Source organism: Panthera tigris, chromosome C1 (genome assembly GCF_018350195.1).
Source record: "Panthera tigris isolate Pti1 chromosome C1, P.tigris_Pti1_mat1.1, whole genome shotgun sequence".
In the NCBI taxonomy this organism is placed as follows: Eukaryota; Metazoa; Chordata; class Mammalia; order Carnivora; family Felidae; genus Panthera; species Panthera tigris.
The window spans coordinates 50,345,854-50,371,270 of NC_056667.1; the positions used below are offsets into that span (position 1 = coordinate 50,345,854).

General features: G+C 38.8%; 1 protein-coding gene and 1 pseudogene across 1 annotated transcript in view; one reads left to right on the forward strand and one right to left on the reverse strand.

The window, feature by feature from the left end:
* Nucleotides 1-25,417, forward strand: part of PATJ (PATJ crumbs cell polarity complex component) — a 362,131-nt gene that overhangs the window by 212,834 nt on the left and 123,880 nt on the right. Inside the window, exon 29 of the mRNA XM_042997423.1 lies at nt 984-1,180. Within this exon, the coding sequence (XP_042853357.1) occupies nt 984-1,180 (197 nt within the window). The remainder of the gene's footprint in view (nt 1-983; nt 1,181-25,417) is intronic.
* LOC102966862 lies at nt 18,850-19,637 on the reverse strand (annotated as a pseudogene).

The following is a 25,417-nucleotide window of genomic DNA, read 5'->3' on the forward strand; positions in this document are numbered from 1 at the left end:
ATTGAATGAAAGAATTATAGAGTATCTATAAGCCATGTGCTACTAAGTCCTTTAATGTGTATTTTTATTTCATTTCCGCAACATTCATGAAGTGGGTGTTATCATGCCCATTTTACAGATGAAGAAGTAGAATTCCACAGAATAATCTGTTAATTATTGGACCTTGAGTAAGTGGTTGATTTTTGTACTGAATTGAGATCCGACCACTAAATCAACATCCTTAATTCCCCCTTGTTTTTACTCATTTAACATGCAAGGATTTATACCCTTTGTATACTTAACTGTAATTATTTAGAATTAATTGTTGAGGCTCCTGGGTTGTTCAGTCAGTTAAGTGTCCGACTTCGGCTCAGGTCATGATCTCACAGTTCATGGGTTCGAGCCCTGCATGGGGCTCTGTGTTGACAGCTCAGAGCCTGGGGCCTGCTTCAGTTTCTTTGTCTCCCTCTCTCTGCCCCTCTCCTACTCACTCTCTGGCTCCCTCTCTCTCCCTCTCAAAAATAAAAAAACTTAAAAAAATTTTTAAGAAGAGAATTGTTGATTTTCTTTCCTACTGGATAGCAAGTCCATGAGAATAGGAATGTTGTCTGTTTTGTTCAGCATGATATCTCTCTTGGCATATAGCTGGTGATCAGTATATATTCTTTGTTTCCTACCCACCCTCTCTCTTTTTTGGAAGGAGACAGGGAAGCCACGGTTTCTACCACATTGTCTTAGAGAAGAAAATAATGCACGGAAAGTGTGGGCCAATGTGACCTGAACAATCAGAGAAGGTTTTATGGCTGAACTAACCTTTTTAGATGGAGATGGAATAATTAACTGGAACCTATACATACAGCTATTAATGACCTCTACTACTTCGTTCTCAGAAAGAGACCATCATGGTAGAGGAATCGCTGTATGGATGGGAACATGCCGACGCCTTTAAAATATAGATTCAAGTGCTCTATGTAAATTATTTTACCCTTTTTTTTTTTTAATAGAAAAAATCAGGCAAAGATATGCAGACCTGCCTGGAGAATTGCACATTATTGAGCTTGAAAAGGATAAGAATGGACTTGGACTCAGCCTTGCTGGTAATAAAGACAGGTCACGCATGAGCATATTTGTGGTGGGAATTAACCCGGAAGGACCTGCTGCCACGGACGGGCGAATGCGTATCGGAGATGAACTGTTGGAGGTGAGAGGCATAGATTTTTAATTTCTCTTTTGCTAAGGTGAAGGGGTGAAGAGTATACTCTGCAGGAAAATGAGGCGATGGGGAAGAATGTTGCAAATTATGTTTTCTTTGACTATTCAAAATCATTTTCCAGAGGAAGAACAGAAATCATATTGTCGCTTGCAAATGTTACTTGCTGCTTGAGTAAAAACTAGTCTTGAAAATAATTTAGGGACCCTTAAATTAAAATCTCATGGAAGCATATTGAAAGAACAGGATTTGTTTTTAACATATATTCCAAAATGTTCAAAACTAAATTGTGTATTTATCTACTATTATTCATATTTATCAGAATTCTCTTTAGCCTTAGAATAAACTAGAAGTATGGCATTTGTTTTTGTTGTTGTCATTTAGTTTTTTGGGAAGGTGTTAGAACCAACAAAACTTTGTGAACTGGTTTTCAAGGCTTGGCTAATATCTGTGAAGTTGGTGACGTGGGCTAAGGCCATGTAGATTCCTTATTTAGGAATAGGATAAAGGTAGGAAGGGCTAAGGAGACAGCTCATCCTTTGCCAACTACTCTCTAGATGATTTCATCAGTAATCTGAAAAGGTTATTCTTGTTTTCCTCAACTTAAAGTCAGGGGGTTTTTTTCTTTATTTTTTTTTAAGTTTGTTCATTTATTTTGAGAGAGAGAGAGAGCAAGAGAGAGAGCATGCACACACAAGTCAGGGAGGGGCAGAGAGAGACAGGAGAGAGAGAATCCCAAGCAGACTCTGCACTGGCAGTTCAGAGCCTGATGCGGGGCTCAAACGCAACAAACCAGGAGATCATGACTGCAGCCCAAGTCAGACACTTGACCGCCTGAGCCACCCAGGCACCCTTAAAGTCAGAGTTTCTGTTCTGAGTTTATCTTACTTTGATACTCATTTGCTTGTTAAGAGTCTTTGATTCATTCAGCAAACATTGTTTGAGTGTCTCTTAGGACCGGACACAGAAAGAAAGATGAATGCATCCATTCCCTTCAGTCAGATAGCTCACAGTCTAGAGGAAGAAAACAGACATAAAAAGATAGTTGCACTGCAAAATGAAAAATATAATAATAACAGCAGCTTATATATACTCAGTGTCAGACAAGCAACCTCTTTTACTAGTGGGGTCACAGAGTAAATGCTGCTGGGATTCAGTATCAGGCAGTTTGACTTCTCAGCTCTCTGTTAACCAGTGCACTCCGCTGCCTCTGAGATAAGATGCTCCAACACTTGGACATTTAAAGGACGTGAATGAATCACAGAGGCAACGAGTATCAGGCTGCTCACTGAAAATGAGGGTTACCGATTTTGCATTTTATGATTTCCTCTTCAGACCTTGACTCAAAATAGAATTCATAGGCACCCATAATCTGACTTGCTTCATGATATTTACAGCCCAAACTGGTCAGACAGTTCACTGTGCGACCATGAACATCATGCCTCTTTCCTAAGCCTCAGTAAGTTTCTCCCCCTCTAAAAGCCGTTTCCACCAAGAAGTCACTTTTGGAATGACTTCTCTTGTTCTTTTGTAATACAGCATCAAGAAAGGGACCCACACTGGGTAGTAGCAATGACCTGCATAATCATTAAGTAAGCAAAAAATCAAAGGTGGCAGTACATAATAACCAATATAATTCATCACTTCACGTTTATCTCCTTTGGCTGATGCTTAGAGACTTCAGCAGTGAGGCTACACTAACGGTTGTGGTAATCAAAGTGAAAGTAGAAACTAATTTACTGAGTTATCACTGGTACGTAGGTGCTCTCACATTTGTATTCAGTATTCCCAACAGCCCTATCCGGTAAGTACTTGTACTGTCCCCATTTTGTCGATAAGAAAACTATGTAAGTAATTTGCCTAATATTACAGAACTAAGTTACTAGGTTTCAGTAAGAACCCAGGCTCACCGGACTCCAAGATTCATGCTCTAAGTGTGCCCTGTGGTACTTCAACCAAACCCCATTTGTTTTAGATCCATGAGAATCCTGATTTATGATCCTCTAACCTTTACGGAATCACGTATCTGAAGTTCCTCTGTTATATATACATAGACATGGATTTCCTATCTTGTATGTGAAAATGTTCCAAAGGCAGTAATGTAGAACACAAAGATTCTAGTTCTAGTCGTCTCTCTATCTTATTAAGACTCAAGATGGAGGGGTGCCTGGGTGGCTCAGTCGGTTGGGCGCCTGACTCTTGATTTCAGCTCAGGTCATGATCTCTTGGTTTGTGAGTTCAAGCCCCACATCGAGCTCTGCACTGACAATGTGGAGCCTACTTGGGATTCTCTCCCTCTGTCTCTGCCCCTCCTCCGCACTCGTGCTCTCTCTCTCTCTCTCAAAAATAAACTTAAAAAAAAAAAAAAAAGACTCAAGATGGAATAATGGCCCTTGGGATCCAGATCAACAGGAGCACTGGTATATTATTTCCCTGATACTGTATTAGATATGGTAAGAAATGAGCGGTGCCTGCCAAGTAATGAGCATGTGTTACAGTCCATACACGGAAGTCTACTGTGTGTAGGGCAGCCAGCACTGAACTTGGAAGACCTGCTTTCACTTCTCCCAGTTCTTCCAGTTATTAGTTGCATTTCAGAAGGGGCTTAATTAACAAAGTGCACTGCACATAGTTGACTGTTCATTAGATCACATTTTCCTCCCTTGCAGACAGAAAGTTCAGATCTCTGTTTTCTAGGCTAAACGCTAGAAGAGCTCTCTTGTCTGAAAAAGGATATTAACATCTTGCCATATTGGACCCCACCTATTCTTTTTTTTCTTGAACTTTCTGAATTTGGCTCTTTTGTTGCTATTCAACAACTTTATCTTCTTGCAGAGGTGGAAAGAACAAGAAGATTAAACATGGCAATGAGTTGATCTTCCTCCAATCCTCCCTGATTCTCTTCTCTGAAAAAATGACCAATAAATATATGTTGAAACATAGATTCTAGCATCCTGTATCTTTGGCTAATTACTTATCTTCTTTAACCCTCAGTTGCCTCATTTATCAAATGAAAATTACTTATTCAGCAAGTGTCTTGCTATGCATCTCTCATGCAAGAAGCAGTATATGAACAAAGTGCTGATTTTACATCAGTAAACAAAATCATGGTACCTGTTCTCATAGAGCTTATAGTCTAGTGACTGCATAGCATCAACTTTCGAGGGTGTTCTGAGAATTAATGAGAAAAGGTAGGTCAGATTTTTGCCACAGTATCTGGCACAAAGTAACACTTGTCAACTGATATTATTTATAAAATAATATTTTCATGTGGATTTGTGTATCTAGATTTTTTTTAGTTTGTTTATGTTAATACATTTGCCTCTGAAAGTATGTCCCAAAGGGAAGCCATTATTTTCCTCAATAGCTCCATGTAGCATCTTAAAAAACTAAGAGAATGGAAACATGCACAGACCGGTTTCTTAAGCATTTATAACCCATCTTCTCATGTGACTTTTGGCTGTAGGTCAGGGATGATGGGAAAAAAATTTGGGAAACATTTACCTGGTTTCTTTTTATAGCTGAGAAAAATTTTGATTATTTCTCTATGATATGCAAGGAATTTGTATAGTGCATGATATCAAATCCAATGTGCTTTTTTTTTTTAATGGTTTATTTATTTATTTTTGAGAGACAGAGCACGAGCAAGGTAGGGGCAGAGAGAGAGGGGTACACAGAATTCCGAAGCAGGCTCCAGGCTCTGAGCTGTCAGCACAGAGCCTGATGCGGGGTTCAAACCCACAAACCGTAAGATCATGACCTGCGCCAAACTCGGACAGTTCACCGACTGAGCCACCCAGGTGTCCTAAATCCAATGTGCTTTTGAACCAAGAGTAGGAAAATGATTTAACGATAAATACCAGAAAAGCCGAAAGCCAATGTTAAAATAGCTGTTCTTTGGATATTGCAGAGCGATAGATGGTAGAAGGACACTGCATTGTGTGGCAGGCATTCAGAGTGGGCTTTTAGATTACACTTACTAGGTCTCTGGGCTAGTGCAAATCTTGTATATTTGCTTACCCACCCACACTCCATTTCTTTTTGTGACTTCTCTCCCTGATGAGGTAAAGTCATCTGTGTCTTGGTTGTTTTTGCAACTCCACCATTTATTCCCGTTCTTTCTCATGACTGCTTTGTTGCTATTGTTGTGTTACTACTTTGCTCCGAGCTTCCTTTTATTTATAGTTGATCTGACTTATTTTAGGCCCCAAGATGAGGCTAATTTATAGGAAGGAAAAAAGAGCACAAACGTGCATTGTGCCTTCTTTGAAGTCAGAAGCTCTGCTTCTTTACCGCAGCCTGTCTGCGACTGATTCCCGGCACGCCATTCACCAGCAGTTTTCTTGCTATGGGACTGCATTGTTACAGTGCAGGAGCAGCCAGCAAGTTCTGTCGATCGATGGCCCAGTTCATGTATAAAAGAAATCTTACGTTAAGCCCCCAGAAGACAATGTGATTAAATCTCAGCTTCTTTACCCTTTACCACGATGCTGGTGTGGGGGCTCTGAATTCATTTCAAAAGGCATTAGCATATAATTACCATGTAGACTGGAATGAGACTTGCACCAGAGCATTGGCTTTCCCTGAGCAATTAGTCCCAGAAAATACACAGGCCTGGGCATGGTGCTGTCCTATGAATATAGGATTTATTTATAATCTTCCCTACAGTGCAAGTGTGGGAAGAGAGAGTGGATAATGCTGCATGGGGAATTGGAGTGATTTGTCAGGTTAGAAAAGCAGCCAGAAGCAGCAGGGTGGGTGGCACAAGACCTGCACAGTTGATTGGGCCAGCCTGGAGAGCTATGTCTCATCAGGCCCCCACACCCTGCGCCACAGAGCACGCACATTCCCTTTGGGACATTTGCCTGCAGGATAACCAAAGCTGAATGTTGTTATGTTTCACGTGTCTAACATGTTTATTTAAGAGCCACTACAAATAAAAAGCACGAATACTTCCCATATTTGCTAGGAATGAAGACGTAGAACCACAAGTGAACTCAGATCTTATTGTCTTGTTATGTTTATTTCGTAAGAGAAAAAAGAACAGAAACCATAAAACTTCAGTGACTGGCCCAGGTACACATAGCTGCTTTGTGGCAAAACTCCTACCTGAGGGCTCTTACCACCTCCCTGGTCTCAACACTGATTCTTTGTCCTCTGCTTGTTGCCAGTGAATTATTTTTGAAATGTTCGGAAGACTTAAATGTGATTTAGAAGTGCAGAAGGGTACTAAACAAATCACTAGCCTTTGTGCAGCCGCAGATAAGATTCTTTCTAATTTTCAGTCAAGTTTCTGTCACCTTAGATTGGCTCTTTTAGATTATTGCCATACATGGATGTAATTTTATGACATGCGCTTCTTTTTTTTTTAATTTTTTTTAAATTTTTATAAATTTATTTATTTTTGAGAGAGACAGAGACAGACTGTGAGCAGGGGAGGGGCAGAGAGAGAGGGAGACACATTTTCCGAAGCAGGCTGCAGGCTCTGAGCTGTCAACACAGAACCCAATGTGGGGCTCGAACTCACTAATGGTGAGATCATGACCTCAGCCGAAGTCAGATGGCTAACTGACTGAGCCACCCAGCCACTCCCTGATGAGTGCTTCTTAATGCAATAATTATGCCCTAAGAGACCTCATGTAATAAAATATCCCATTGGAGAAACACTAGTTTGAGGAGCAGAAAGAAGACTAAAGGAAAGCAAAATTGCAATATATTTTTCCTAGTTTTATTAAGAGATAGGTTTATAATAGCTAAAAGTGCAAAAATAAACTGACCAAATTTTTTATTGTGTCAGTGGTTTCATGAGTGTTAAAACATATTTTACATTTTAAATAATTTATTGTATGTCTGTTATTTCTCACTGCACTTGTTGTTAAAACTTTACAAAAATAAATACTTTTAGCAGATCCTGAATATAACCTTCCCATATGCATAGCTAAAGTGACCCCATTTGGGAGCTCTTAAAATAGTCTAGAGCCCAATTCACAACTCTAAAAGTCAACAGAAGAATGTGGTCAACCTCACACATAAAGGGGCCTCTCCTGTGCGTGTAACATTTTTTCTTTCTTCACAGTGCAGCCCCCTGGTTATTACAGCATATAATCAATAGCTGTCTGTGTCTCGTTAAGTCATCTTTCCCAAGTAATCTATTGTATGATATCCAATATGAGTTACAAAAAGATGTACTCATTAAGAGAACATTTGGGGTAGGAAAGCTGTATTAGGAATTGAGTTCACATTGAATACTTAGTGTTTTCAAGTCAGTGCTAAATACTTTATGTGCATTATCCTAACTTTTATAACAAACCAGTGAAAGTAGGTGTTATTTTAATCCCCATTTTACAGATAAGGAAACTGAGATCTGAAGGGGTAGAGTCAACAGGCAAACACTAACTTTTCTGACTCTAAAGTTCTTACGTTATTTCATTGTGGATTAATCATGATTCTAAAAAATAATAAGTGGGGACTCTTGGCTGGCTCAGTCAGTAGAGTGTACGACCCTTGATCTCAAGGTCATGAGTTTGAGCCCCACGTTGGGCAAAAATCCTACTTAAAAAAGTGATAAGTAAATTTCTCATCATTTTGTAGTTTGGGTAGATTAGATTAATGCAGTTATTCTGGTGCCAGTTCAAAATATCTGAAATAGTCTCTCACAATGCAATACCATGTTACTCTTTTTATCTTCTTAAAATTGAATGCCACTTGAATTCAATAGAAGAATGCAGTCAGTGAAATTACAGCCATCTCTCAAAAATCAAAGAAGAAAAATAATCTGGTTTTGAGGTTATTCTTGTCCAATTTGAGAGCTTCTCTGAAGGTCATAATTTAAGAGCTTTCCCCCTCAAAACCATTGTAAAGGTAAGGTTTTATTTTCAGGCTGCAGGAAATATTATGTAAGACCTAGCTCATATTGGGTGGCCTCATTTTTCTCTGTGTTTCTTGCATGAAGTCTTAGAACTTTATCTCTGCCCTTTTAGTTTCTGTCTCTGGCTTGTTGGAGGAAGAGTTTTAATTATTTAGTCACACTTCATTGTCTTTATACTGCTGAAATATTTGGGCTAAAAGTCTATGTTCTTACTGATCTTTGAGAGGAATGACAATCATTTAATTTTTATCATTGCAGTCCTCATTATCACTGTACAAAAGCTTTATGTGAGATTTCTACAGTGAACCACATTATCTTAAAATCAGAGATAAAGTGCTGTGAAAGAGAAAGTGCCATGGAAGCAGAAAGTAAAAATGTGAGGATAATCAAAGAAACTTAGATTACTGTGAAAAGAATATAAAAAACAGGGAAGGGAACGTATGCTGGGGAGAAAGTTGCCATTTGGAATGAATAATTGGTCTTTAGCAGTGTATCTCAAGACTTCTTTCTGCAGTTTTCCCTCAGCTCTTACATGACTTGTTGGGGTAATTCTCCAGGTCTCTGTTCCCTGCTTTTTCCAGTTTCTTCTCTACCTCCTTCCAGTCCTATTCATGGCCATCATAATGACCATACTGAAATGCAGTCTAGAAAGATATACTCTTAGATTATGGAGAAGGGTCTCCTTATATCAACCTCAGCATATAACTTATGCCTGTATTTTGCTCCATTTGCACAATGGAAATTTCTTGTAGTCACTATGCAGTCTTGAGGCATGAAGCCTGACAGAAAAGTGTTAATGAAATTCTTATTCCGGGTTTGACTTCCTAACAATATCAGACAGCTGCTTAAACTCGTCAGAAATGTGGTTGTATATGTTTTAATTATAGTTTTTAAGGAGTAGGCCTAAAATCAGTAATCCAACCTGAGAATCAGATGTTCTGCTCCAAAGAGTAGCCATCAGCCTATTTCTCATTATTTAGAAAAAAAACTTTTAGTGTTTATTTATTTTTCAGAGAGAGAGAGAGACAGACAGACAGGGGAGGGGCAGAGAGAAAGGGAGACACAGAATCCCAAGCAGACTCCAGGCTGAGCTGTCAGCACAGAGCCTGATGCGGGGCTCGAACCCACGAACCGTGAGATCATGACCTGAGCCAAAGGCAGATGCTTAACCAACTGAGCTACCCAGGCGCCCCATATTTCTCATTATTTTAAGTCAGGAAAGTTGATGCATTCATTACACATGAACCCCAACTCCTCCTCGCGCCAATTTTCTAAAATGTTACTGAAACGCGATTAAAAAAAAAAGTGCATGTAAATGACACAGTCATGTTAGGATATGAAGTGTGGACTGTCACCCAACAGTATGATTGCTAACACAGTTGCATTGTGTACAATAACACGGCTTCCAGTTCACTACAGCAGCATTCAAACTGCACATCCTTCTTGCTGCTACTGAGTGTATGGCTCTAAACACCGCCCTGCGATTCTGCATTAGGAATATGCCCGGAGACTGTTCCCTCACAGCATCTCATTTAAAATGTTTTACTCTGTATTGGGGATGTAGATACAAAAGTTTCCTATGTAAACATTTACTGAAAAATACTTCATTGAGAGTATATGCAGGCCCTATGAACTTTGAGTACTGAAAATCAGAAGGTATTCTATTGGGAAAACCTTACCTGGAAAGTATACCCATCTGTGGTTTTCCTCCTTTTAAAAATACTCTTAGCATCTATAAAGTAAGCAGAATTATGTAATGAAAGCCTTCTGTAAAGCTATCACATGGTTCACCAATTATCAACACTGTCATTTCTGTATCACCTGTACCTCCATATGTCCACACCTATGCAATTATTTTTATAGTTGGAAGGGAGGGATAAAATGTACAGAAAAAGAAATGCACAGATAGTCTCTGTCTAATTTTGACAATTATATACTCCTGAATAATCCAAATATCTATCATTTTTGTCTCCCCAGAAATTGTTCTCATGTACTTTCCCGCTGGAATCTTTCATTCCCATCCTGGGAGGCAAACGCTGCATTGATGTTTGGTTTTGTTTTCCTTTCATGGGTTTTTCCTATTCTAGAACTTCACGTAAATGGAATTATACAGTATGCACTCTTTTGTGTCCAGCTTCTTTGACTTCGCCTATGATTCATCAGTGCTGTTGCATATATTAGTAGTTTGTTCCTTTTTGTTGCTGAATGATATTCCATTGTATAACTACCACAATTTCTCAGTTTACCTGTAGATGGACTTTCGGATTTTTTGCAGCAGTGACTCTGGGAAACAAACATTTGTGTGACAGGTCTTCTTGAGGACAACTGCTTTCCTTTTTCTTGGATAAATATTAATGGTAAATGAGCGGGACACAGAGTAGCTGTGTGCTTAACTTCAAAGAATTGGCCACACCTTTTGTCCAAGTCACTGGGCCATTAAACATTCTCACCAGCAGTGTATGAGCATTCTGGTTGTTCTACAACCTTAGCTCCTCTGGTCGGTGTGGCTTTAATTTACTTTTTCTTTTTTAAAGTTCATTTATGTATTTTGAGAGAGAGTACACGCATAAGCAGTAGAGAGACAGAGACAGACAGACAGAGAGAGAGAGAGAATCCCTAGCAGGCTCTGCGCCGTGAGTGTGGAGTTCGACGTGGGGCTTGAACTCACAAACTATGAGATCATGACCAAAGCCGAAATCAAGAGTTGACGCTCAATGGGCTGAGCCCCTCAGGCGCCCCTACATTTTCTTGTTGACTGATGACGTTGAACACTTTTCTTGTTTAGCAGCCCTTCAGACAGATTCTTTTCTTTTATAGTTACTGCCCTAAGAATCTTGGCCTACCTCCAATAATTGCAAGTAATTTTTTCTATATTTTCTTCTAAAAACTTTATGGTTTTAGCTTTTATGTTTAGTTCTGTGATCCATCTTGAATTAATTTTTATGTGTGGTGTGAGATAGAATTTGAGGTTTATTTTTTCCGTGTGAGTACCCACTCGTTCAAGCACCATTTGCGAAAAGACTTTTTTCCCCCATTGACTTCCTTTGCGCTTTGTCAAATATGAAATTACCATATAACTATGTGTCTATTTTTGGACTCTCAGTCCTCTTCTATTAACCTGCCTATCACGCTGCCTTGATTACCATATCTTTACAGCAAGTCTTGAATTAAGGTAGCACCAAGTCCTCATTTTGTTATTTTTTGAAAGTTGCTTTGGCTCTTCTAGCTCCTTTGAGTTTCCATATGAATCTTAAAACCAACTTGTAAATTATTAATTTTTTAACAAAGTCAGCTGGGATTTTGATTGAGATTGTATTGAATCTATAGTTTAATTAGGGAGGCTAAACTTCTTGACAATATGGAGTCCTCCAAATTATGAATGTGATATCCCCATTTAATAATTTTTCTGAAGTGTTTCATAGTTTTCAGTGTAGAACTTTTGCATTTTCAGGTAAGTGTATTCCTATGTATTTTGTATTCAGTGCTCTTATAAGTGGAATTTTTACCTTTTCATTCTTGTTTGTTGCTAGCATGTAGAAATACAATTGATTTTCATGTATTTGTATATTGACCTTGTATCCTATAATCATGCTAACCTAACTTATTACTTCTAGTAGTTTTTTGTTGAGTCCTTAGCATTCTCTGGAGGTAACTGATCATTCATCCATGTATAGGGAGTTTATTTCTTCCTTTTCAATCAATATGACCTTTATCCTCCTTCCTTCTCTCACCTTCTGTTCTCTCTCTCTTTTGTGCCCCTAGTCTCAGAAGCCATTTGGTGTCGGATGATTAAATAAGACCTTAGCTGTATGTAGGTTTTTCATAAGCCAAGGAAATTCCTTTCCATTTCTAATTTGATAAGGGGGTTTTCCATTTAAATTACAATTTGACATTATATTTTGTCAAATGCTTTGTATGCACCTGCTTAGGTTATCTATATATGTTTTTAAATGAAATTTAAGTATCACACAAAAAGACACTGACTAATGGCATTGTTCAAACTCTTTATCATAATATTCAAAATCATTCAAGAGATATCTTTGTTTTTGGTGGGTGGAGGGGTGGGGGATGCCTGGGTGGCTCAGTCAGTTAAGCATTCAACTTCAGCTCAGGTCATGATCTCACAGTTCATGAGTTTGAGCCCCACGTCAGGTTCTGTGCTGACAGCTAGGAACCTGGAGCCTGCTTCAGACTCTGTGTCTCCCTCTGTCTCTGCCCCTGCCCCATGCACACCCTCTTTTTTTTTTAATGTTCTTTTTTATGTTTTTTTAATAATGTTTATTTATTTTTGAGAGAGTCTGTCCACGTCTGAGCAAACACATGAGTAGGGGAGGGGCAGGGAGAGAGGGAGACAATCCGAAGCAGGCTCCAAGCTCTAAGCTGTCAGCACAGAGTCCTACACGGGGCTTGGACTCACAAACTGTGAGATCATGACCTGAGCCGAAGTCGGACACTTAACTGACTGAGCCACCCAGGCACCCCTCAGGAGATATCTTTAACCTTCCTTTCCAGCTTCTGCCACTGCTTCACTGCTTCTGATCCAGCTGTATTGAACTACTTAAATAAGTCCTCAATACAGATGAGTATTTCCATCATTCCATTCTTTTGCCCATGTATTTTATTCAGTATACTTGCATAGACATTTTAAAGACCTAGCCCAATTGTTTTAGCATAAGTTCATGACATTATTTTTCTTACTGCCCTAAATAAAAATCAGATATCTCTTCTTTATATACATTGTTTAAATGCTTCTTGGGGCACCTGGGTGGCTCAGTCGGTTAAGCGGCTGACTTTGGCTCAGGTCATGATCTCGAGGTCTGTGAGTTCAAGCCCCACATCAGGCTCTGTGCTGACAGCTCAGAGCCTGAGGCCTGTTTCAGATTCTGTGTCTCCCTCTCTCTGACCCTCCCCCGTTCATGCTCTGTCTCTCTGTTTCAAAAATAAATAAACGTTAAAAAAAAAAATTAAAAAAAAAATAAATGCTTCTTAACTTTAGGTAATTGACTTGAAATTCAAAGGTGAAGATGACAGAATGGAAAAACAAGTATACTAGCTATTATTTGTTAACAGTACTATTTTTATAAGAGAGATGGCTTGTAATACCAGTTCTATTTTTAACTAACTGTTTTTCTCAGATAAATCCTTTAATCTCTGTTACCATCTCTTAACTGTAAGATAGAAGAATGGTCAATAATATCTTTAAAAATCTTTCAAACTTGGGGCTCCTGAGTGGCTCTCTTGGTTGAGCATCCAACTCTTGATTTCAGCTCCAGTCATGATCTCACAGTTTATGGGATCAAGCCCTGCATCAGTGAGGAGCCTGCTTGGGATTCTCTCCTTCCTTCTCCCTCTGTCCCTCCTCTTCCTTGTACAGGCGTGCGCATTTTCTCTGTCTCTCTCTCTCAATAAATTAAAAACAAATCTTTCAGACTTAATGTTGTCTGAATCTGTTATCTAAATGTTTGCTCCTCAAACTTCAGCATATTAATTTAGCCTAACGAATTTCTGATCTCTATTCTGGGGAACATGAAACTGCAAATCCTTTCTCAAAAATGTTTACCAAACAAATCTCTTTAGCTATATAAGTTGCTCTCAACCAAGTTTGTGTATCAGACTCATAGGAAAGGTTTGCCTAAATAACAACCCTTCACCCCATCCTCTTAGAGGATAACCTCCAAAGGTGGAGCCTAGGTGTACTTTTAACTAGTCAGTATATAACAAATCCTATTAGGAGTCTAGATGTGAAATTTTGCTCCTGTCATAGAAGGACATAAGATGTGCCCCGGAATCCATAAAAAGCAAAGGGAAATGGTCTGTAGTACTTCCTGCCCTTCAACTTGAGTCTCTGTCTCCGTACTGTCCCTTTTAAATGCCAAGAGAGGGGCGCCTGGGTGCTCAGTCGGTTAAGTGTCCGACTTCAGCTCAGGTCACGATCTCGTGGTCCGTGAGTTCGAGCCCCGCATCGGGCTCTGGGCTGATGGCTCAGAGGCGCTGGAGCCTGTTTCAGATTCTGTGTCTCCCTCTCTCTCTGCCCCTCCCCGTTCATGCTCTGTCTCTCTGTGTCTCAAAAATAAATAAAAAACATTAAAAAAAAAATTTAAATGCCAAGAGAATAGGATTGACCTAACATAGGGGCTGTGACTGGAAAAATTAGGGCAGGAAAATAAGGTGATTTTTGAGCTGAAGGCTCAAAGTTTTGCACAATATTTAAATATAATTTAAAATTATTTTGACTCTAAATTTTATTTCCCATCCTTACTTACGTTTCTGGCTATGACTCAAAATATTAGGTTAGCAAATAGATTTTAATTCTAATTGATTCCCTAACATACTAAGTTGTCATAAAGGTGTTACTTCTTATTGCTACTTTTGTCTTTCTAACTTACAGGTTATGCTTTTTTATATGTTTTTAAAATAATAAGTAATCATAAAAAATTATAATGGTTTAGGTAAAAGTAATAATCTTCCCTCTTTTACCTTTGTAGTACTACTCCTCTAGAAGTAACCCCTGTCAACTTATCATCTTTCCTCTTGATCTCATGCACAGTCACATACATTGTGCAAACAGATTTTAAAGTTAATTAATGTACACAAACAGAATCATAATTCGCATACCTTTTTTACTGAATGATATGTCATTTATGATATATATTATTTAGATGTCAGTACAAATAATACTATAACATACTGCTGTATATGTCTTTGTGCAATTGTTTGAATATGTGGCATAGAAAATATATTATCTTTCTTCGGTGTTACACAAAATTTCTGCTCCTCTAACAGCTTGTAAAAGAAGTTGTTTCCCACCCGCCAAATCTAGCAAACACTAGATGTAATCAGATCATAGCCAACCTGCCAGAGGCAGGAGTTTTTTTTTTTTAAAGATTTTTTTGTTGTTGTTTATTTACTTTTGAGAGAGAGACAGAGTGCTAGTGGGGGAGGGGCAGAGAGAGGGAGACATAGAATCTGAAGTAGGCTCTAGGCTCTGAGCTGTCAGCACAGAGCCCGACGCAGTGCTCGAACTCACGAACCGTGAGGTCATGACCCGAGCTGAAGTCGGCCGCTTAACCACCTGAGCCACCCAGGTGCCCCAGATGCAGTTTTTTAAATTGAATAAAAATTCTTTACTTATATATCATACATATACACATGAGGAAGTGACTGAGAGAATAGGACTACACTCTGGTGAGGCAGTTTTTAAAGTCGACACTTGGATTTTTATCTGCCTTCATCACTTTAGAATGAGAACTGGGTGCTGGGAAATTATTTTGGAGAGGGAGGAAGGTAGTTGGGCTATGGGTGATTAGGACGAGTCTTTAGCAAAGTAGCAGGAGTCCCATAGCATGCCACCCATTCCAGCCTCAGACCTGCTGGAAAGAGGCTCTGGGATCAGGACATGCGAGCTTGGATTCTGGTTCTGCAGGTGTCTTACCTAGAACCCTATACAAGTCCCTGAGTTTGAGTTTCAGTGTCCTTGTTACAGAAATACCGGAGCATCTGCCTTGCCGACCTGTCACGCAGAGCAGTGTGACAGTGCCAGACTGTCTATGAAATATGCTTTCAAAGCTATCAAATACACATGATCTAATCCTGACTCTATAGGCTATAGGACTGGTTCACTGACAAGATTTGTGTCAAAAAAAAAAATGTTTTTAAAAGAGAAGCTGGAGTTGGGAGGAGGGGAGTTAGGAACTTCGATGAAGTCCTTTGATGATTCACTGGGTTTATGGCTACATCTGTGGGAGCGTCTAGGAAAATATTTTGAAGGCAAAAGAGAAAAAGTCTAAAAACAGAGGGAATTGGAGTAGAGCTCTAAGTAGATCATCATATGAAAGAAGCAAACGTTAAGCTGAGCATTACTAGTCTTGATTCGTAGCGTGTACCAATTCTTGGAAGAAGGAATTCTAGGTCAGCGGTCACCTGAGTCTGTTTGCTTCTGTGACTAACAACACCACTAATACAGGTAGGTAGTAATGCCTCAGCCTCCTAGGGAAACACGATTCCTTTGCAATATTAATGAGCTGTTAAGAGAGAGATTATACTTCTGCCTCCATTTATATATTCCTTCCTATTTTGGTCAAGTGAACCAACCTGTAGCAATTGGGGCAACTTCCACAGAAACACTGAAAATCAGAGCAGCACATAAACATATTTCTCTGCTCACTTCCTTGAAGTCAATATTTTTCAGAATTGTCAAGGTTTAGGATTCAAAAGAACAACCTGTTTTGGGACACCTGAGTGGCTCAGTCAGTTGAGCTTCCAACTTCAGCTCAGGTCATGATCTCACAGTTTGTGGGTTCAAGCCCCACATCAGACTCTGTGCTGGCAGTGCGGAGCCTGCTTGTGATTCTCTCTGCCTCTCCCTGACTTGCGCTCTTTCTCAAAATAAATAAGCTTTAAAAAATAAAAGAACATGCTGTTTTCTGAATATACCAAATTTAGGGAGATGTGAGCTACGTATTACTATTACTTTGCCTTTAGAAGGTGTTCCAGTTTCATTAGATTTGTTTGAGAGAAAATAAATCTCATGCTTAAGCCTTTTAAATGGCTGTATTCCTTTGGGACATTGTACTTCACAAGAAATAGATTACAGTGAAGTTGCCTACCTCATTTCAGCACTGCATCATTAAACTGAGTCCTTAAAACCTGCTCCTTTACCCAAAGTATTAAATTATTAGAGCTTGATGTGTATTATTTTGTCTTTTTGAGAAAAAAATTAATGTGACAGTTTTCTTCAGAAATACTTTTTCATTACAGTGAAATTGTTTTCATGTGAGTTTCCATCACTTTCCCTGTTCCATTGCTAGCCTTGGTACCTCTCTCTTTCCTTCTCCCATGTGCAAACCTGAAATGGTGGTTTGGAAAGTGAGGATCATTCTTCATGGAGGCTAGTGCCCAAAATTTTTGGAAAGGGAAAGTATTCTACAAGGTCGTCTTTGAACAGGACCTGTTTACTTCTATAACACCCCTACCCCAAAAGCTATACTAAAGTACCTGTGTTTCCTAGAAACTAAGACCTGCAGTTTTTTCCCTGGCCCTGGTGCTCTTCCTGCTGCTCACTTCCCCCTGTGCCTGCTAAGTTTCTGTCTGCTCAAGACCAACCCACCCATCTCCAAGAAGAGACAGTCACTTCTTGCTTTATGCCTACATTCATTATGCCAAAGCCAATTGCAGGTTTTTGTTTCCAAGACTGTTAACTTACTGGAGTACCAGCTGCTCGAGTGCAGGGACCATATCTGACTGAATAAAATAATTCCTATAAAGTAATTTTCAGAGGATCTGGTACCTGGAACAAAGCTGGTGCTCAATACATGATAGCTGTGGTAATGATGGCAATGAAAATTCCTCTATCCTCATCACTTACACTACGACAGTTGAATAAATGAGTAAATGGATGGATATAACATATATCTAATATACTTTTATTGGAATATTTCTTGGTCTGGCATTTCTATTTATGAGGCCCTATTAATTGGATTTAAAACTTCACAGGATTAAAAATGAGTTACTTAGGTTAACAAGACAGGCTTTTGGACTCAAACAGATTTGGCTATAATTACTGGCTATAGATCTGTTATATTGGTTAAATTCCTTAAACTTAATATACTTCACTTTCTCCATCTGTATAATTAGATGATAATGTATTCCTCTACTGATTTGTGTGAGACTTAAGTGAAATAATGTATTTAAGATGTGTGTATATGCATGTGCCTTGTGTGTTGTAAGCATTTATTAAATGGTATTATTACAAAGTAGTAATAAAATATCAATATACAGAAACAAACTGGAAATCACCTCAAATCCCACCAATCAGAGATATCATCATTGTTGACATTTAGTATATACTCATGGAGCTTTTTTCAGACTCAGAACTTTTACATAAATGAAAATAATGTGATAGATAACGTATTTTGTCATTTACTTTTTTCACTCAGTAATTTTATCTTTTTTAAAATATTTATTTTGAGACAGAGAGAGAGCAAAAGCAGAGAAGGGGCAGAGAGAGAGAGGGAGAGAGAGAATGTCAGACTCCACACTCATTGTGGAGCTGACGTGGGACTGAATCTCATAACCGCAGGATCATGACCTGAGCCGATATCAAGAGTCAGATGTTTAACCGACTGAGCCACCCAGGTGCCCCCAATTTTATCTTCTTATGCCAGTGGATCTAGGTCTGTGCCATCCTTCTTCACTTCCTTTTAATGACACAGTTTTCCATTTATCAACGTAACGATAGAAAATATAATAAAACTTTTGTTGATGAGTGTATAGTTTTTTCATTTTTTCTCTATTATAAGTATAGCCATCATAGACATTTTGACTCCCAGATTTTTAATCTTTTTAGGATAAACTTTTAGCAGTGAAATTATTAGATTAAAAATTAACCTGTAAAAAGGCTCATCAATTATACTTACTGTTTTTTCCTACATGTGTGTTATACTCAGTAAAAGAGTTTATTAAAGGAAAAAGTTAACCTATAGATTCCAGTGTCATGAAATATAAACAATAGAGTATATTTAAAAGTAAAGTAGGGAGAAGGAGTCAGTTTTCATTATCAGGAGTTCCAGTTACCTGAACTCTAGCTCCGTGTTTTGTTTTTTTAATCACTTTCTTTAATATACAAGAAACACACGAGACACAAATAAAGGCTAAGAAAGTGCTCAGTCCTCGAGTTGGTAGTTCAGGGGGAGCTGAAGACAATGAGCCTTTCCTGTCTCCCAGGGAAAGAAGGGCTGTGAGGACACAACATCACCAGGCCCCTGGTGAACCTGGCACTGGGGCCACACATGGCCTAGTTCTCCACCAAGTTTGGAAAGTGCTGATTTTCCTTGTCCTGGTCCTGGCCCTGCTCCCACACTCGGCCTCCGGTTTCCAGAAGTCATCCAATTCTCAGAATGGCCCCTTCCTTTAGTGCTCTAGCATTTTCACTGAGGGGAGGAGGCCGCTTACCCTGTCGTGGTGTCAGAGTTCTGGGGGAGTTGTCATCCTGTAGGATGGTGAGGGGAGATCTCCCTAGTACCTTGCCATTTCCTATCTGTCTATTGTGCTTAGAACCTGAAGATCAGGGAGTCTCAGGGTCTCTTAAGGGCTTGTCTGAACCCTGGCAGGCCATTGTGAGGGCTGTCCTGCTTCCTCCTTGGGGGACACCTGCTTGAGGGGAGCTCAGTCTGGCTCCAGAGTGGCATCCGGTCCTCAAGGGAAAACTGGGTGGCCAGAGGCAAGTCTAATTCAGAAGGTGAAGTTGCTGCTAGGGGCAGAACAGGCTCTGGGGGAAGATTCGATTTGGAGGCTTCTGTCTCAAAGACTTCATTCAGCTGTTTCACCAGTGGGCTTGGGGGTCTCCACTGCCAGTCTTCATAGGTGTCCGTGCAATGCCAAGGGTAGGAGAGCGGGGATCTGAGTCTTGGGCCTCATTAGGACCCTCCAACTGCTCTCCTGCTGGTAGGGTTGGCTGTAGAGAGCTCTCCATCTGGATGGGAGTGCGCAGGATGACAGCACTAGGTCCGCCACGCGGGCCAGAAGCTTGTTGTGCGGTGGAAACCAAGCCAGAATGACCGGGGAGCTCTTGGCTGAGCCCATCTCAACCAGGAGAAATAAGGTGGGGTGGGGCGGGGCCTGGACCAGGGCAAGGAGGGGACGCCAGGCCCCAATTCCTCTTTGGGATGCACAGAAGCTCCTAGCTCAGTTTCTTAATAATAATTTTTCAACTGTTCAGAATAAATCCCTCTACTTTAATAAAAGTATGGGCAAAGGTGGTGTTGTTGGGTATTATATTATAACATGATATTCAAACCTCAGGCAAATCTGTTGCTTGAACTAAATTTTAGTTTTTTATAATTAATATCTTTAATCCCAGCTTAAGTTAATTAACTTTGACTTCCAATTTGGTAAGTTTTTTGAATAGATTTAATTGAGTTGCTCTCCAGCATAAATTTATATTCATGTTCAGTTGAACTATGGAAAATTGAGTGATATTTTTGAATAATTAATTTTAGTAAAATAAATCTCATTAAAGACCTCTTAAGTGAAAGTTTACGTAGTATAACAAAAGGATTTACATTCATTTACTTTTGCTGAATCTTGCTGTATTAACCCTAATTCTACTTCTTCTACAAACTGTAAAATAATGCAATTAAATATCCAATCTTTGATACCAAAATATAGAGAGTTTACCTCAAAAGAGTGCTTTCTGGGTTTTTTTTCCTTCTCCACTGCAGTAGCAGAAACCAATTTATGAAGGGAAATATAAATCCCACTGAAAACCCGTTATAATATGATTTCTGAGTTTTATAAAAACAGATGTTTCTTATTTAAGGCTATTGTCTTCAGTATCTAGGGCTGCTATCATTTGCCCCTGTTCTCATTGAACTAGAAATTCAGAATTTAGGAAAAGATGAGTTAATTTACCCATGATAAAATATCAGTGTCTTTCTGGGACCGGGACCCCCTGAGCTTGAGATCGAAGTTACTGACCATGTGGAGGTCTCAGAAAGCCCTTTTTGTCAGTATTCAGAAGAGGAAGCCAAACAGATAAGAAAATCAGAATTGTAACTCAAGAGCATAGAAATCTCCTTGGGTCAGAAAGCCTTTTTCCTTTGTCTACTTTCTTTTCTTTTTGAATGCCAGGATAAATTACTATGTGTCTGAGAGAGCATAAGACTAGGAGATAAAAAGAGGTATATCACTTGAATGTATAAATTAATATTTAGAAATAGGGGCCCCAGATACTGTATTGGTGGAGACTTTTTTGATGGGAAAGAACAGAAATTAGTTCAAGGTGATTTAACCAAAAAAGGGAGAATTTATTGCAATAGTATGGGTGTCCATCCCAGAACCTGGAGATTGGGTTGCCTGGGGGCCTCAGAAAGTGATGGCTTTTCCTGCTCCTTCATCCATGTGGCACAATATGGCCACCTCGCAGAAGCTCAGAAAAGATGTGGAGGATCGTTACGAGTGTCACTCAACATGCATAAACTGGACTGGCCCAGAAGTAGGATATATGGTTATCCTTGAATGGAAGAGTTATAGATCTCAGCTATTAAGATAATAAAAAGATAATTTAGGTGTAATGCGAACACTAAATCAGAACTTAGGACAGTTCTTCCCACCAGTAAGAATAATAACAAAAATAAGGACATATCTAAATAATTTATTACTCATTTTCTATGTCATTGAGTCACCTTCAAAAGGAGAAACTTTGGGAAAGGCACTTCTCTACCCCCTCAGTTTACTGGAAGTAAATAGGAAATGATAATATTTTTTCTAACTTCTTGATAATCTGAATGATCACTCATATTCTAAAAGAATGGGAGCAGTATTTGCCCCAAAATGAAATATTTTAATTGTCTTCCTTTGGCATGAGTCAGAAAAAATTAAAATGGTGATCAATCTATACAGTATCTGTACAATGAAAAAAAGGGTAGTAAGTATATAATATTGTTCAAGTTGCAGTTTGCTTGCACGAAGAGAAGTACAGTCTTAGGGGACTCCACATTGCATTTCGGACTTGAAAAGCCTAGCAGTCGACTCTCAGACATTTCCTCTATACATTGTGGTAAGATGCTTTGATTCCGACTTCTGTATCTCAAAGCTCTAGGACCTACGATGGTAGGTCACCACATCCTCCTGTTCCCACTCAGAGTTTATTTAACAGACATCTTTATAAAGATGACTTTCAAAATCATCTGATTTTTATGTGCACCATACAGATGTGACCTCTAGGTGTGCTTTAGGATTATCATCATCTGATGAAAGTACATAATACCCCAGTTGCTCTGAGATTTAAATGAGATGGTGTGCCTAAAGAGCTTAGGATAATGTTTGGTACAGACTAAGCACTTGATAAATGATAGCTGTTATTAATTAGAATTGACCGGAAAGACTTCCAGGAGGTATAGAGTGCTTTCTTTTTTGCCTGTGCTATACTTAGAAGATGCCCTACATCTGTTGTTTAAAGAATAGTGCCCTCAGAGAACAGCAGCTTCTCAGAAATAGAATAAGTGACAGTCTAAAGTTAATTGTGCATAAAATGCATCATATTCTTTCTAATTACTTACTGAATTTTCTCTGGCGTGTGTTTCCTTTAGTGATGAAGAAATACAAAAACTGCTTATGCAGTTAGAAGCTGTATGTGCCTTTCATTTAAATAGTGAAATTGTTGTATATTAAATAAGATCCAAGAAAACACAAAAGAGCCCTTCCTGTCTTAGAACTCACAGGCTACTAACGTATTTCTGAAGTCAGAAGAGAGACTTTGTCTTAGATTTTTAAAGCCAGAGATCTGCATTTTCCTTTTTGACATAATCCTGTTAAATCAGGTTTCACTCTGTGTTGAGTTTCTTATTCTGTTCGTGGTCTTGCACTGCAGAACCGAGTTTCTCCAGAGGCCTCCGAACACTGGCAGGAGCAGCTACCTTAACAATAAATGGCACAGTTGTTGGCACTGGAAAAAACATCCACAGCAAGCAAGCTGTTCCGCCTTTCTACAGCCAGAGCCTCTGAATATTCACAAACAGCACCTTGAAGACATAACTGTAGATTTACTCTTAGATAAATTAAAATTAATGACCTGCTTTCTTCATTTGGGCTGTAATTTTTCCCTCTTAGAATAATAGTACCATACATTTTATCCTATCAAAATGGAAGATCACAGCTAAAAAGCAGGCATCTCCATAAAGATGAAACAGCTCAATTTTCTGTATGTTCAAGCTTTTGCTAATAAAAAAGACTTTAAAAAGAAAAAAAAAATCCCTTTGAAGACTGGAGCCCACCTCAGAGAAAGCATAGTAGCAGTTGATTAATGAAAGAACCATTTGCATTCAGGGCTCTGCAATTTTGTATGCCTCGCCGAGCACCGCTGTGTGCAGGCTACGCGTGGCAGGCTGGCAAACACCAAGTGGAGGACATGGTTCCTGCCCTCAACAAGTTGAGCCCAGTTCAGTAAATGCCAGGTGCCTGCACTGATGCTTACCACCTGACAAGGATTGGCTTGACCGTGTCAGGTGAGGCGTAAGGGCGACAAGAGAACATTTTTAAATGTAGTGCCACAGGATTCAAAGACAGGAAGATTTGATAGGTCTGCTTTCTGAAAGCAGAGGCCAGACACGGTGGGGAAGACATTCACAAATAATTACCTGAATGCCAGACTTTGAGTCACGCGTATTCCACATGTCATCTCATTTTTCAGTTGTGATTTAAAAGATCCTTATTTGTTGTTCATTGTAAATGGAAGAGATTGAGAAATACGGTTTGCAAAAAAAAGCGATCATGGCAGACATACTATTTTGTAACCAGGTTAGTACAGTTGGACATTTCCTATGTCATTATTCTTTTTCACATGACTCTATCATTACATGACTTAACCATTTTTTCCCCCTTATAATGAGTTAGGTAGTACAATGTAAATATAAGAAAAATAAAACTATGAAAACATTAGGAGAAAACCTATAATTTAAACGGTGGGCACTTCAATACACACACACACACACATACACACACACACATACATATACATTTTTTTAGAACAGCAAAATTGAGAGGAAGGTACAGAGATTTCCCATATGTCCCTTTTAGACTACCAACATCCCTCTCCAGAGTGGTACATGTGTTATTGTTGATGTACCTGCATTGACACATCATCATCTCCCAGTCCATAGTTTACATTGGGGTTCACTCTTGGTGGTGTACATTCTGTAGGATTGGACAAATGTATAATGGTATGTGTCCATCATTATAGTATCATACAGAGGATGGACACATTTTTAAATACATGTTATTAAAAAAGATAAAAACCTTAACAGAAAAGATGAGTAATTTTGAACACCCCCAAAATAATTTTTGGTATTAAGATTATTATAAATGAAGTCGGTTAAGAGTCCAGCTCTTGATTTCAGCTCAGGTCATGATCTCACAGTTCATGCGCTGATAACGCAGAGCCTGCTTGGGGTTCTCTCTCTCTCTCTCTCTCTCTCTCTCTCTCTTTCTCTCTCTCTCTCTCTTTCTCTCTCTCTTTCTCTCTCTCTCTGCCCCTCCCCTCTCACTTGCATGTGTGCTCTCTCAAAATAAATAAGTAAACATTAAAAAAAGATGATTATAAATAAAATTTAAAGGCATTATCTCATGTAATTCTCACAACAGTTTTATGAAGCAGGTGCTTAAATTCCTTTTAAAGAAGAGGAAACTGAGGCACAGAGAAATAGTGTGGAGATCAGTGGGTTTCTGGGAGGTTATCTTGGTGAAGAATAAAAGCTGATAGAATGAGGGACATAGTGAGAAGGTAGTTCCAGTTTAGTCTCTGCAACAGACTTTGATGTACATCCCCACGTTACCACTTCAAGATGATGGATGAGCTTCATTTCAGACAGCTCTCTCCTCTGTTCATTTCCATACACTTTCTCATTATAACTGCTATGACAAAAACCTTTTCCAGGTATGTCTTCGAACACAAAATTTCAGAGACCTCAAGGACAGACCAATGCTAATTACAAAAAACTGAAATCCCTATTTTCTATTCCTTATATAGTATATTGTACTGTCTCTTAAATAGACAGTTTCAAGGCCTCCGTTAAATTGGGACAGTATAGATCATTAACTAGTTATTAAAGAGACAAGAGGAGAAAAGCCAAAACTGTGTGAGCTATTATCAATTGGATGAAATAAAAGATTGATTACGACTATCATCATAGTTTATCACTGGAAAAATCTGGAGTAAAAAAATTTAGAATGTCAATGTTTTTAGAGCATATTTAGGCGAACTCAATCAAGTTGAAATTCCACCATATCTTGGATAAGAGCAGATGGCTCATTGATTGTGTATAGTAAAATGTTTCCATGCGATTGATCTAACATTTGATTTAAAATGGGGATAGAATATTTACCTCCTCTGGAGTAACAAAATTTATGCTATGTAATAACCTTGACACATTTACAGAATCGTGTTTAATGGGCCCTCCAGAGGTCTGGTGAATACCACAGTTTAGTCTGTTTTCTACATTTTTTACAAATCTGGAAAGGCTATAGGAAATATATCTGTCATAAAGTTTTTACATTTAGCTCAACTACTGCTCTCTTGAAGTTTAGCAAAAGGTTCAAGGACTATATGTGCTTTATTAACTGCATTCAAAACTGAATTTAAGAGATTTTAATAGCTATTTGGAATTAGTATTTTAATCCATACTACAAACAATATTAAGATTTTTTAGCATTAAAGAGCCCTACATGGATCCACTTAAAAATGAATGGACTTCATTGTTTAATTCCAAGTATATACACATATATTTGTATAAATGTATAAATATATACATGTATATTTTTATACAAACCAAACATATTGCATTTTTACAAGTGCATTTTATTTTTTC